At 29.1% G+C, this 14,459-nt stretch overlaps 1 protein-coding gene across 2 annotated transcripts; it reads right to left on the reverse strand.

Annotated features, from left to right (window-relative positions):
- Positions 1-1,533: 1,533 nt before the first annotated feature.
- LOC107467507 (serine/threonine-protein kinase STY46) lies at positions 1,534-8,730 on the reverse strand (the record flags this gene model as incomplete). Of its 2 annotated transcripts, none has more annotated exon segments than XM_052254823.1 (16): positions 1,534-2,050; positions 2,216-2,350; positions 2,829-2,882; positions 2,981-3,061; positions 3,881-3,976; positions 4,292-4,467; positions 4,580-4,653; positions 5,358-5,465; positions 5,576-5,751; positions 5,844-5,894; positions 6,214-6,324; positions 6,454-6,508; positions 6,850-6,969; positions 7,118-7,218; positions 8,166-8,280; positions 8,598-8,730. In XM_052254823.1, coding segments are annotated over 16 exon segments (1,664 nt in total), but the record flags the coding sequence as incomplete, so codon positions are not given.
- Between the last annotated feature and the right edge of the window lie 5,729 nt (positions 8,731-14,459).

Below are 14,459 nucleotides of genomic sequence, written 5' to 3' on the forward strand. Positions count from 1 at the left end.
ACCCTTTTTCCCTTTCTAAATGTCTCAAACATCATAAATTAAAAAATTAATTCAAAATCATCTAATTTACAAAAAAAAAACATCCTAATGCTTAATATAAGTACCATCCATTTAAAAATTTTAAATTCACTCAGAAACATTTGGCTGATTTTTTCTGAAACCATCTTGCTTCCTAGAATATATATATGTATGTGTGTGCGTGTGTCTTAACCAGTGTGCTTTGAAATTTTAATTTCTACATTTGAAACAAAACATGAAACTATGTTAACACGATTTCCAACTCTCAGGTAATTTTATTCGTCTTTGTTAGCTTTATATCGATGCAGATTATTATTGATGTAATGATGTGGAATAAAATATATAGGCTATCAAATTCTACTTTTCGTCAATAATCAAAATTAACCATTAAAATTAATTATTAATATAAAAAATATATTAAAAATTTAAAATATAAATATACATTAAAAATAAATTAAATTACATATAGATTTATATACAAATATATTAATGACTAATTTTAATGTAAGAATAACATTTTTTATTTTTTTTACGTACTATGTAATAAGTAATAACCATCATATTTAGTGTTCATTCTCATTATTTTTATATGACATCCAAATTATTGGTTTTTTTCGTCAATAAAACAGTCAACTTTGAATGTTTAAATACCAATGCATGTTAAAAGACAAGGAAAGAATTGTCAAAACATCTGGCAATTTAATATTTGCAACAGATGGACATTACATGTTGATGTGGGGAACACTGAGAAGACGACAATTAAGAAGTAGAGACGGGACAAAAAGAATGCCATAATATTCGCTAAAATGCCCAATTAAAATCACTGTCGATTAGGAAACATCTGGCTGTTTCACAAATATAGGAGGAAAAATCTAACTTTTTTTGTTTTAATTATTTTTTTTAAAGATCTGACTTTGTATTAGTCATGACATGAATGAATTCAATTGTGGGTTCATCCTGTCTTTTTATATACAGGTAAATGTTTCGTGGATATCTTGGAAATATACCCTGCTAAGGCTTCACAATTTTTATTTATATTATGTATATAATTATAATTATATAAATTTTAAAATTTAATTTTATGAGTTAGATCTTAATAATTATAGAGACGAAATAAATACTCACAAGAGAAAGTTACAGTTAATTTTTTACCAATCTACAAATTATAGAAACAGTACAAATTATATGCGGATTATATGAAGATTATTATAGGGTAAAACGAGGGTGGATAGGACAAAATCCTGCTACCCACCCGATTATCACCGCTTTTCAGGAGCGCGAATGGTCTCAGATAGTCTATGTTGATTTTTTAGACAGAAAATATCACATTCTTATTTTATATTTTATATATAATTGTCATTTTCAACGTAAATAATGGATGGTGCTTAGACATCACGTAAACACGCAACAATAATCGATGTTCGGCCAATGAATAAAGACAGACAACTATATAAGCGTCACAATCTACTTCCACATAATTCCCCAATTACACGAGTACCTCGTGACACTATAACATCCTTTATAAATTATAATATTTGTATCATTAATAATGAAATATATATAAGTATTAAATCAAATATTTCCATAGCTAGTTAAACTATAAAATATTAAAAATAAATATAAGTTATTACATTAATAAAAATAAATATAACTTATGCTGCTAATGGGTCGCCTACTTAAAGATATAAACTAACAAGTACCGAAGTAAAAAGAAAAGACTTGATGAATAACGTAACTACTGACTAAACGTTTTCGATATGCTTAATCTACCATGAAGCGATCAGAAAATATGAAGAAAAACTGTACATGTCATCAACGTAAAATTTTAAAAAATAAATGGGAAATATTAACCCCCAGCTAGCTTTAATTTGTGCTTATAATGCTAAGCTATATGATGAGCATGTTATGGACATCATCGATAAACAATAATAAAATTGATGATGTTTGTCAATTGTCAGTGATGACCTCTTCTAAGAACAGACAGAAATCCTCCCGTTTTATCCTTGCGCCGCTCCTCTCCTTCATCCCCAACCTTGTTTCACATACAACCAAAGTGTAAGAATTACGGTAATACGATATCATCAGAGAATATAGGGGTAATTAAAGAGAAAATAGAAATGAAAATTTACTAAAAGATTGAGTATTCCTAATGCTTTAAGAAAATAGAAATTAACCAAATAAAGCAAGCTAGTTATACCTCCTTAGCTAACTGCTGCAAGATCTCAATGATTTCTGCAAAATCGGGTCTCAATGTAGGATCTTGCTGCCAAGACCTCTCAAGAAGCTCAACAAAGTTTGGATGTGTGTTCTTGGGGATGGTTGGTCGTAAACCCTGAAATTCTTCCAAAGTTTCCGTAAAAGATAATAGTATAATTTACTATTTCTAATTTTCTATACATTAAATATGAAAACGCTGATAATTTTAACCATTTAATATTTAAAATAACATATCCATACAAAATAAGTCTCGGTTGACATAATTATCTAACCATCAGGTGTTGATTTCATTTGAGTAATTATTTTCTTTCTAAATATACCTTTTTTTCTTCTTCTGCGTGTTTTTTAACACCATCTACCTATCTGAAAGGTTGGATAATTTTGTCAATCAAAACCTATCTAAATTTTAGACTGTTAGAATTGTTAGCATTCTACTCTTTTGTGAGTAAAAATGGTAATTTAGTGAAGATAATACTGCTACCTTACTACTATCTATACAAGATATGCATTACTAGTCAATCATATATTAATATAAAGCCACTTAGGGAATTTTATCTTTTGACAGGTAGTTTAACTTTAGCTAAGAAAATTACCTTTTGAACCACTCCTATTGCTGCTTGTAGAGGTGTCAAATATTCGTAGGGAAGCTAACAAGAAAAGAAAAATAAAAAGCAAATTAAAAAAATACAAATTTATATGAGGAGCAATAACCTAAAAGTTATAAGGTTGAAGAAATAAGAAATACCTTTCCAGTAAGCAACTCCCATAAAACAATTCCAAAACTAAATACATCAGCCTTGTGATCGTACGGCTTGTGTTCTATAACCTTCAATGCAAAGGAGGAGTCAAGGTAAGAGAAGTTTTTGGCAAGATGGATAATATCTTCCATTTAATTACCAAAAGAAATTTTTAAAAAGAAATGAAATCGATACAACATATTAGTTGCTAGTTAGAATTTAGAACTGTTATTTTTTTAATGAACATTGGTCCAATCAGAGTCTGATCCCTGAAATTCTCCTTTTTGATCTTAGACTCATTATACAGCAACGTCAAGTTACAGTAATACAGGATTATACATATATTTGACAAAGGAATTAGGACTATAATTTTACATTCTTAATTAAGGAAAATTTTCTACCAATAACTCGATGATGATGGTTATTTCTTCGGCATCCTTTTCCTATCATGCCAAAAACATCAAGAAAATTTAACTAAACAAAAATGTTGGCAGTGTATAACTTTGTAGAAAGATGGTAACATAAATTCTTTTATTTTTTTCTTGGATCACAGATGGTAACATAAATTCAAACCAAAAACACTGTTACAATGAGATTCATATATGTAGTTTCTTTTTTTATTTTTTGGGTCGAATGCATTTATGTAGGCTTCGTTTTTGGTCAAGAATACATTTATCTAATAACCAATTATATGAGATACAAATTAAAAACCCATCAGCAGCATAACATCTTTTTTTCTGGAATAGAGGACAATAAAAACTTTACAAGTAAACAAATAATAGTTGAAAAGGCTAATACTTCGCCACCCAAAAAAATAAAAGCCCAATAAGATCCTGCAAACTACATCTACATGAACCTAATAATATTATGAAATATTAAAATAAAGTACTATGAGGAAATTATCTTACTTCTGGAGCCATCCACCGATACGTTCCAGTTTCTGCTGTCATAACTCCTGACTGAGCTTTAACTCTAGCAACCCCAAAATCAGCAACTTTTACAATCTGCAATGCAATATCTATGTGACTTACACTTCTGTATGCCAACCCTATATTAGGCGAAAGTCAAGGTCTAACATGAGAAAGAGCAGAAAAAGAGATTCTTGTATAAACACCCGTCTAAAACTCACATTAAAAGTGGGTTCATTTAACTTTATTTAAGATAAATTTACTTGTACAACTTCACTGACTATTTTTACGAATGTGTCTAAATATGTAATACTAGACTTATGTTCATCCAAGAATCTTTCTTGTTGAAAAGCCAATGGAATAGAATTAAGAAGAACACACACAAAAAGCAGGTTGAACGAAACATCGTACACCATTTTCATCCATCAAAAGATTGGCAGCTTTCAAATCTCTATGGATTATCTCATGCTGGTGCAAGTAGTTCATTCCTTTGGCAACATCAATTGCAACTTTGAGCAAGGTAGGAAATTTGAAACTACCCTTCCGCTTATGTAAGTAGTCATACACACTACCACCGGACATAAATTCTGAAATTTGAGGAAGAAACAACAGTGAGTATGGTTGACAATTACTAAAAATATAAATGACATTACATCTAATCAATTATTCCACAGAAAAATGGAATTCATTTGATTTCACCTGTAACTATGCATAAGCGTGGGGGCTTGGTACAAGCTCCTATAAATTGTACAACATTTTTGTGTCGAACCTTTCTGCAAGTAGCAGCAGAGAGTATAATACGTACATAAGCCATTTGGTTAAATAAACAACAGAAAACTATAATGGTCGAGAGTACACATGTTCTGTCCCCAAACACCAAGTAAATAGAGAATAAGCCAAAGGTAATTATTACTTTTGGAACTTCCATATGGAGGGTGCACAAGTTAATTGTAACATTCATTTTGGTAAAATTCCACTTATTATTTGCATTGACTTTCTTGTTTTCCACCCAATTTTACCAGGAAAAAAAAAAACACTGATCCTAAGCACATTCCGTCACCAAACAGTCAAAATGAAATACAGAAATCCAGTAATGGAATTGTCACAAACTTCACATCTAAAGGTGGTGAATTATAATCATGGGCAAAAGAATTATACTATCATAATTTTGGAAATGCTCAGCAGATGTACCCAACTTTAATGAGAAAATGGAAAGGGAGTGTTCTATTAACAGGTGTCTTCATAATAGTTATCAAGGTTCAAAACAAAAAGTATCGGAGACAGAAGAATTCTAAAGTTTGCAATCATAGAATGATATATGAGGAGACAAATTTTTTTTAAACCTCTACTTTCTTCACAGTAATTTTCTAGGACAACTAAATTTTCATGATCAAGTTTGGACATGCAAAAAGACTCTCTCAATGAAACAGTAGATAGACTTCGGATGATCAGAATGAACAAATTTAATGGAGCAAACCTCATGATGTACACTTCCTGCACAAACTCTCTCTGCAAATCTGAATTTACATGCTCAGGCTTGAGAATTTTAATGGCTACTTCCTGGCTACAATATATACCTTTAAATCTGGTTTAATAGTAGAGCTGATTAGATGAAATTGAAACCATAGCAACACCTAGTAAGAATATCTACATCTGAACTATTAAAAAAAGGAAATCCATAATTTATGTACTCACAGTTCACCATATGACCCAGACGCAATTTGAGTTCCAATTTTCAAATGCTTGGGATCTATCTCCCAAACATCTGTCCCATCGTTAGGTATATTCAACTGATCAGATTCACTTTTCATCCTTGCTTCTTCATCTTCGCCAACAGAAGATACTGATTGCCTACTCGACATTGACCTCCTCTGAAAGCAGTGATCAGGCAAAACTTCAATTAATAAAACTAGTGAAATTGACTGTAGCAGTATTTATATACATAATTACGTGTCACATTTACCTCAATCTTTATGACCTCCTTTTCCAACGCTGTTTTAAGCTTCTCTGTTTCCTATTAAAATACAAATTCATCAAGCAAAGTTGTATGAATATAAGTATATAATCTCTAGTAATCTAAACCAGTAACAACATGAATGAGTAATAGCATATAGAATCACACAATAAAGTATTAAGAGATTACAGAATATGAAAGATGCTGCTTTGAGCTACTATGGTTGCTGGAACAATGTTTAGATGAAATTGGATTGGAATATTATGCCTTTCAAAATAAATATATTGATCAACAACAATAAAGTTCAGAAAATTTTGCTCATTTTTTAATGCACAAGTTCACCCAAGAAATTGATGTAAATTATTATCTAGATACATACATCATAGGGCCATCCATCAACAACAAACACATCTAACGAGTAGCCATCAGTTGTGGAAAAGGCATGGGCCTCTTGGATGTTCAGTCCAATCTCAGCAAGCAAAGCAGTTAACTGCAGAGGGAACCAGACTTGTGAGGTACTCTCATTGTCATGCAGGTTCTAACTTTATCTTAATTAACTGAGTAGGAATTTATATGCATATATGAACGGGGATGTTTGAATAGAAAAGTTCTTATTTACCTGACTGAGAAGCTTTGGTTTGTCATCAGTTGAGAAGGTGATTTCATGCATGGGCCTACATCATTTTGGATGACACAGAAGTTCAATATATCAAATAAATAAACTAATTCAAAATTCAATCTAAGGACTAGAAATTTCATAAATCATCTCAATTTTATAGATGCTCTTTTACACATCATACAATTTACCCAGGCATCTTTGGTTGATAATTCTTAAAATTGTATTGTATATGATTTCCAACGGGAAAAAAAATGCAAGCGTCATTACCAGACTAAGACACAAATTAAAATTTACCGTGAATTGTAAAGAAAAACATATGTGACCTATATTCTAAGTCATGGTTCAAATAAAATTTCCAAGCTTAGGCCTAGAAAAAAATTGCAATAGAAAGTTTACCGTGAATATTTTGCACTGGCATGTACAGAATGTTCCTCATCCATTTCTTCAGGATTACTTGCTTCAAGAGCCAGTGCTTCAAGATTAGGAGAAGAACCAAAAGCAGGAGGTGGATGTATACTAAAAACAAAATAATTAAAAAAAAAATAAGGCTGCTGATCACAGGCATCAAACCAAAATAAATAGAATAATCAAGAGTACTGAAGAGGATAGCAAAAAGTATAGCAAAACTTTATGAAATCCCAAAAACGAAAGGATGAAATAATACCTCTGTCCGCTAGAGTACTTTGGGGAGCTTTGATATGATTCATTTTCAATTGCATCCGACTGGACAGTATAAGCTGAGTTTGCATCAGTTACAGGAGGAACCTGCACCAAGATTCCAGTCCCCAAATGATAATACCTTATGGAATGAGATGATTGGAACAAATAATACCACTCAAAATATAAAAAAATGAGACTCAAGGCATGAACACAATTGAATAAAACGAAAAAGGTACAATATTACAAATTCAGAGTTATGAACATTACATCTTCATAGCTTGGCAAGAAATAATCCTTAGGCAAGTCAACCTGAGAAGTAGACTAGCTTGCAGGGAAAAATAAAAACAAGAAAAAAAACATTCAAAGGAAGAGGCTGACACATTTATGGCTTGAAACAACGATCAACAATGCTACATGGATACATGTTGAAATTCAAAGTGAGCCAACATATAAGTGGCAATAAGCTAATGGCAACTAAAACCGTTAACCATGTATGGCCCATAAGTTAAAATTGGAAGCATTTGCAGTTTGAAGCACAAACTTATTCATGATGATGAATTGAATATTCTACATATGAAATCATCATTTCTTTTACTTTTTCTCTTCTGCTTTCAGCTTTACACCCTCTGACCAATAGGCCTAATACCGAAAGTAATCAAGTCAACTTCAAATCACATATAGATCAGAAACGCATCTGGATGTGACTATCCAAACAGTCCTTTCCTAATTTTACACAGGTTACAAGCAAGAGCTCACAGGATCAAACTCTAACAAAGCATTATAATGGGAACCTGAATATGATTTCTAAACATACATGCTTCACCCAAACTATACCAGCATCAAATCTTATAAAAGAATATAGCATGATCAAACCATGACTATATACCAAACTGTTTCGGTGCTGCATGTGAGCCAAGAAATTCATCAGACAGACAAAGGCTAAAAACTGATTCACATGCAATGCCTGACTCTAGACTAAATAACACCACTAAAGCGTGAATTCATGAGGAAAAATGAAGAACAAAGCTGAGAGTAACAGAGTTGAGCTAAACCTGTACTAAGCGAACTTCAATTGCAGGCCTATTAACAGGATCGTGAGCCAAATGCAGCAATCTCTTGTGCATAAGAACATCCGCGGCTCTCTCAACATTCACATCCAGCGCGTACCTGCATTTAACACCACGCATCTCCTCGTCAAATCGCAGACCTAATCAACAATATCACATTAACAAAACGACAAAAACACCAGAATTTAAGTAAGCCACGGGTTTATCCTCCGTACACAAGGATTTATTCAAACATAACAACAAATAAAAATCGAAATGAAATCATCAACAGTTAATTCCGCTGAAATCAATCTACTGCCAAAACCTCAGATACACAGTAAGAGCGAAATAAGATTCAGATTAAACGACGAAGAATTATGCGTATATATGAACATGATAAACGTGACGACGTTGAGAGAGAGAGAGAGGATGGAGAACCGTGCGGGGAGGCGGTTGAAGTGGTTCCAGAGCTGATCGTCGAAGCCAGGCTGCATAGCTTCGGAGACGCCGGAATCCTTGAGGCGGCGAAGGACCTCATTGTAGACTTCGAGCCTCTGGCGCTGCTGGCGGGCATTTACATTTACATTTACATTTATTTATATTTCTCTATAAATACAATTAATTCATTAATAATTGAGTGAATATCTCATCCGATCTCTCTGACAATTGGATTTTGATCTTTTAAGTTTAAATTTCACTTTAGAGAGTAAAGTATGATCTTCTACAATAATTTTTCTTTCATATTTATTCTTAGTCTCACCTATGAAATCAATAATAGGAAACTAAGAGATCACATTTTACTCTTTAAAATAAAATTTAAACTTTAAAGTAAATTTTTTTTTGAAATGATTAACTGTGTACAAAAAAAAAAATTAAAAACCAAATTGAATTTTTTTATTAAAAATCTCATTTATTTTTTTAAATAATTGTCAGAAACGTTTAGAATTTTTTTTCTTAATAATAATGAGATTTTTATACTAATATCCTCAATAAACTTCATTAGTATTATTACATTATTACAGTTTTATATAAATAGCAGTTGGCAGCACATTATGCTTGTGTGATTATACGCAGATCTCAAAAGTATAACAGATTCAACTTAATAAAATAGAAAATAACATTGAAACCATTTTCCTTTTTTAAAATATCTCTTGTATTTTTGGTGTTCTTTTTTTATGTATTTTGTTTTTGGAAAACTTGGTAATTAAGAAATTATTTGTGGACGGTGTCGGGACTAATCATATATCTCTTTTGAGTGTATTTTTATTCTAAAACTAAATATGTAACATATTTAACATAATTTTAATACAATATCATATAAAAATTATGTGTTTACAATAGTTTAAAAGATATTTTATGGTTTTAAAATAATAGGAAATCAAAAAATAATTTTTGTCAATACACATTATTGAAACTCCTTACTAATATATATATCTCACCTATTTTCCTTCTCTATTTTGAATTTCTTATCACTATCCATAAAAATATATATACCTAACTTCCTTTTTTATTTATATATATTGTATAACATGTGCTTGAAGAATTGTATCTTGTATTTACAATATGATTAATAACTTTATTTGTTATCTATAATATTTTTAGTTTGATAGACTAAAAATTAATTCGTCATAAATTTAAATTTTATTTAAAATTTTATTATTAATTAATAAATTACTGTATATATAGAGCGAGATTTAAATTGGACATTATATAACTAATGAGGTGGCAGAATTGGTAACATGAAAGGAGCTTGAATTGATAGCAGAAATCACGTATGGGGCCAGATATGGTTCATTATTCATCCCTTGACCATCTATATAGGGATATATAGCAGGTCTCCCAAAGATGTAACATAATTATTGATCCTTGTCTTCTTTCCTTTTATTACCATTGCATCACCGTAACTTGCTTATTAGGATCATTCTCGTATTCTTAATTTGGGTAAATATTGTTGATTTTTTTTATGCAATATATACAGGGATACTGCAAGTCCATGTGATGCGATGGGGTTGCACTTTTGTGGTACCTTATTATTATTGATTGTTTAAAACTTTCTGATATAGGAGATACTCTCGATAATTTTATATAAAAATGGCATTGTTATAAATTTATGTAAAATTTACATTATACAAAAAATTTATTAAAAGTTTAAAATATGTTTGAAAAATATAAATTAAATATATAGTTAAAATAATAGTGATTATTATTACTTATTTAAATGACCTAAAATTATTGAATATATAAGTTTGCGAATGAGAATATCAAAAGGTGAAAAAACAGTTGTATGATTGTATCAATGTAAAGTAAAAGATACCTATGTTAATTAATTAATAAATGTAACATTATTTTCCTTATATATGTTGAGTACTCCATCTGGAATAATCGGGATGCGACCCAACGAGCAAGACCACCACCCACCTGCCCAATAAAAAATTCTGGGATCCCACAATACTCAGTGCTATAAGCCTATAAACATTATTTATTTTTAACTGTGACGAACCAATAAGGGGGAAGATTATAAAATGATGAGATAATACTTAAAATGGTTTTTTGTAGTCTAATTTTAATATTATTTTTAAATTTAAAATTGTTTTAAATTTGTTTTGAATTTAATAATAGTTATTTTTTAGATATCTTTTGGTGATGAAATAATGATGTGATTGGATAAAAAGCTAGTTATACTGATAAGATATTGCTGTTTTATTTTTGACATCCAAACATAATAGAAATTATATTTTTTATGATATTTTTAAGATTTTAATTCCTGCTTGTTTAAACTTTTGAAAATATCCTAAATAATATCGTTTTTGTTTTATTTAGGTGCAAAATTTTACTAGTTTAGCGTGACTTTTATCAAATTACATTATTTTATCGTGAGAAAGTATCTCATAGATAACCGTTATTAAGTTTAAAGACAAATTTAAAACGGTTTTAAATTCAAAGACAATACTAAAATTTGACTATAAATTTATGGACGACTATTATTAGATTTAGAAATAAATTTAGAATAAATTTAAATTAAAAAATAACACTAAAATTCGACTATAAACTCAAAAACTATTTTAAATATTAACTCTCCAATTATTTTATCATTATTAGACACAACCATAACATATAGTTGAAAATGAAAAGGGGTGAAGTGGCATATTATGGTGTCCATTCATTTGGATAAGTTCGCCATACGCCCATGCATGTCAACTACTCAACTGTATGTGTCTTGTCAATAATAACGTTTTTTTCTTTTAAGATTTTAAAATTAGTATTTTTATCTTCATAGACATTGCACATGTTACTTTATTTTCATCAATATTTATTCCCAAAAAAAATGTTGAGTTTGGTTCAAACACTTATTTGTTTGGATTACTGTATATAAGAATTTTATTTTATGCAGATCAAAACATTTAAAAAATAGTTTATTTCAGTGTCTGGAAAAATCTATTACCCTAAAATTTCATTTTTAAATAATTAACTAATATTTGTTATAATAAACTTAATTAAGAGAAAGATTAATGAGTTATTTAATTTATTTTTGTTTTTGTTTATATATTGTAAAATAAATAGTAAAAATAAGAAAGTAAACCAAGATACTCCCTCCCTTAGTCAGCACCTCTTTCATTTTCAAAATAAGAAACTAATTGATAATTATACTAGCGTTGGAGAATTAATGTGGTCAATGAAAATGTGCTTATTCTGGGAAGCTGTTTACGGAGTTTCCTAAAACGGAGTTTCCTAAAACAGATAATAGTGTGTTAATCAATGACCAACAAGGATTACGAGTTTCCACCTATAAACAATATTATCAGATATTCAGATCAGATTGACAACTAACGAGATAAGATTTTATATGGTTAAGTAGATTATTATTAAATTAGTTAGGGGATTAAGTAGAATTATTTTAGAGTAATCACATGGGATGAGGAAATTCGGCATCGCAAATGCACCGGCTAAACACGTGGATTTTTTTAAATATATACTATGTTTGGTGGAAAAGATTAATGTTACCTAGTTAAAAAAAAATAAATAAATAACTATTTTGGATTAGAATTTTAAAATAAAGAATTAAATTCTATTAGACCGATTAAAATAGATAACCATCATTAATTCTTTTCAAGACAGGACAAGAAGATAAAGTTCTAAAAGAAATATAAATGGTGGTGGCCTGGTGAATGAAATAGTAAACACTCTCTTAATTTTTTCGAACGACAAAGTAATTTTTGTCTAAAAAAAATTTGATCCTTAATAAAATTATTTTGAAATAATATAATTTTTTGCTAAAAAATTATTAAATAATAATAAAAAATATAAAATTTTTATTTGTAATTTGCGAGAATTTTAAATTTTATAAAATTCTTTGTATATCAGGATCAACTTCTATTATTATTATCAATGTCTTTTTTATCATCATTAGCATTATAATTTTGGGAAAAAAATAGGTAGTTGACTTTTTTAAATTTTTGATAAAATTTAAATACAAAAAAAGTCTCTGACTTTAACAAACGGAGGACAATTTAGTTTTTTCGCCTATTTGCCTCTCATATACCAAATGAAATTGATTGATGTGGCTGAAATGGTGTCCATGTGTCCCTTATGGTGGCATGCTGGAAGGGAAATAAAGTTCGAAGGACAAATAAGTCATTGACGTCATTTTGCAAATAAAATTCGAAGAACAAATAGGTCTTTGAAAATTTAGTTCACGATGCTTCTATATGTATCATATATTACTATCTAATTTAATAATCAAACGTGTCACATGACATTCTTATTAAAATTGAGAGCAAATATTCTTTTCAAAATTAATAAACTCATTTCCTAAATTTTCTCATCTATCTCTCTCTATTTTTCTATTTCTCTTTACTATTTTTACTCTATATATAATTATATTTTATATTAGTAATTTGACAAATCAAAATATGTCATTTGATATTTTTTACAATTAAAATATTTTAAATATAAAAGTATACACATTAAATTATTTTAAATTTTAGATAACGAAATGTTAAAATTAATTATTAATAAAAAATTAGACTTTTCATATAAAAATAATAACTAAAAATCTTATTATTTAATTTTTTATCTGTAGATATCTTGGTCTTCTTAGCCAGAGACTTTTGTCAACTTACGATTTTTTTGTAAAAGTAGTTTGATTTTATAAATCTTTTGTGTCATGCATAATTTATACTGTTAGAACAAAGTGAACTATAATTTAAAAAAAATATTCTCGTAATGTTATTATGGATAAAAATATTAGTTCTAATATAATACACAAATGCACTAATGCTAACTTAATACATGAATGATGCACAAATGAACTAATGCTAACTTGATGCACAAATGAACTGATGCTAACTAATGTCACTGATATGATGAAAATTGAACTAATGCAATTTAACAAATTCTAATATAATACACAAATGCACTAAAACTGAATTAATGCAATTTAAGAAAAAAGTAGAAACAGAACAAACCCAATTTCTGCAATTTTAATACAAATAATTTAAATTGTAGAATATAACAAGTTAACTAGATTTCAAAATACAAGTATAATTTTATAAACTAAATTCTCACAATAGAAGCATAATAGAAGTATAATGAACTAAATTTTCAAGGACCTATTTGTCTTTTAAACTTTATTTGCAAAATAACGTCAAGGACTTATTTGTCCTTCGAACTTTATTCCCCTTCCAGCGTGGCACCGTAACGGACACCTGGATATCGTTTCAGCCACGTGAACCAATTCCGTTTAATGTATGAAAAGAAAATAGACGAAAGAACTAAATTATCATCCGTTTGTTAAAGTCAGAGACCTTTTATATTTAAATTTTGTCAAAAATATATTTGTCAAAAATTTAAAAAATCAATTTTTCCCTATAATTTTTACTTCTACTATACTATTTTTAATTATGTAATCATATTTCATCCTCACCGTTACTTCTTCTACCACCATTAACATTGATAACAATATACCAACACATCACCTTCTTTTTCTAATGTTTTGTGCAATGTTATTTTTTCTTTTTGAAAAATTTAGTATTGTTATTATTTGTTCTTTTTGTGATATTATTTTTAATAATGTTTCTTCTCCACTTAATTATCACTAATAAAAAAATTTTAAAATAAATTTATTCTTCAAACAATAAACGGAGACTGGACTGCATGTTTACTCTGAATAAAAAAAAAATAGAGGAAAATGCCAGAGATTTATATGTTTTATTATCTTTTGAGATTTATTTGTCCTCAAATTTTTAGCTACGATCCAATTCAGTGACATTACGGACACATAAAAAATTTGGCTTCTACACG

The sequence above is a fragment of the Arachis duranensis genome, chromosome 9 (assembly GCF_000817695.3).
Source record: "Arachis duranensis cultivar V14167 chromosome 9, aradu.V14167.gnm2.J7QH, whole genome shotgun sequence".
Taxonomy (NCBI): domain Eukaryota; kingdom Viridiplantae; phylum Streptophyta; class Magnoliopsida; order Fabales; family Fabaceae; genus Arachis; species Arachis duranensis.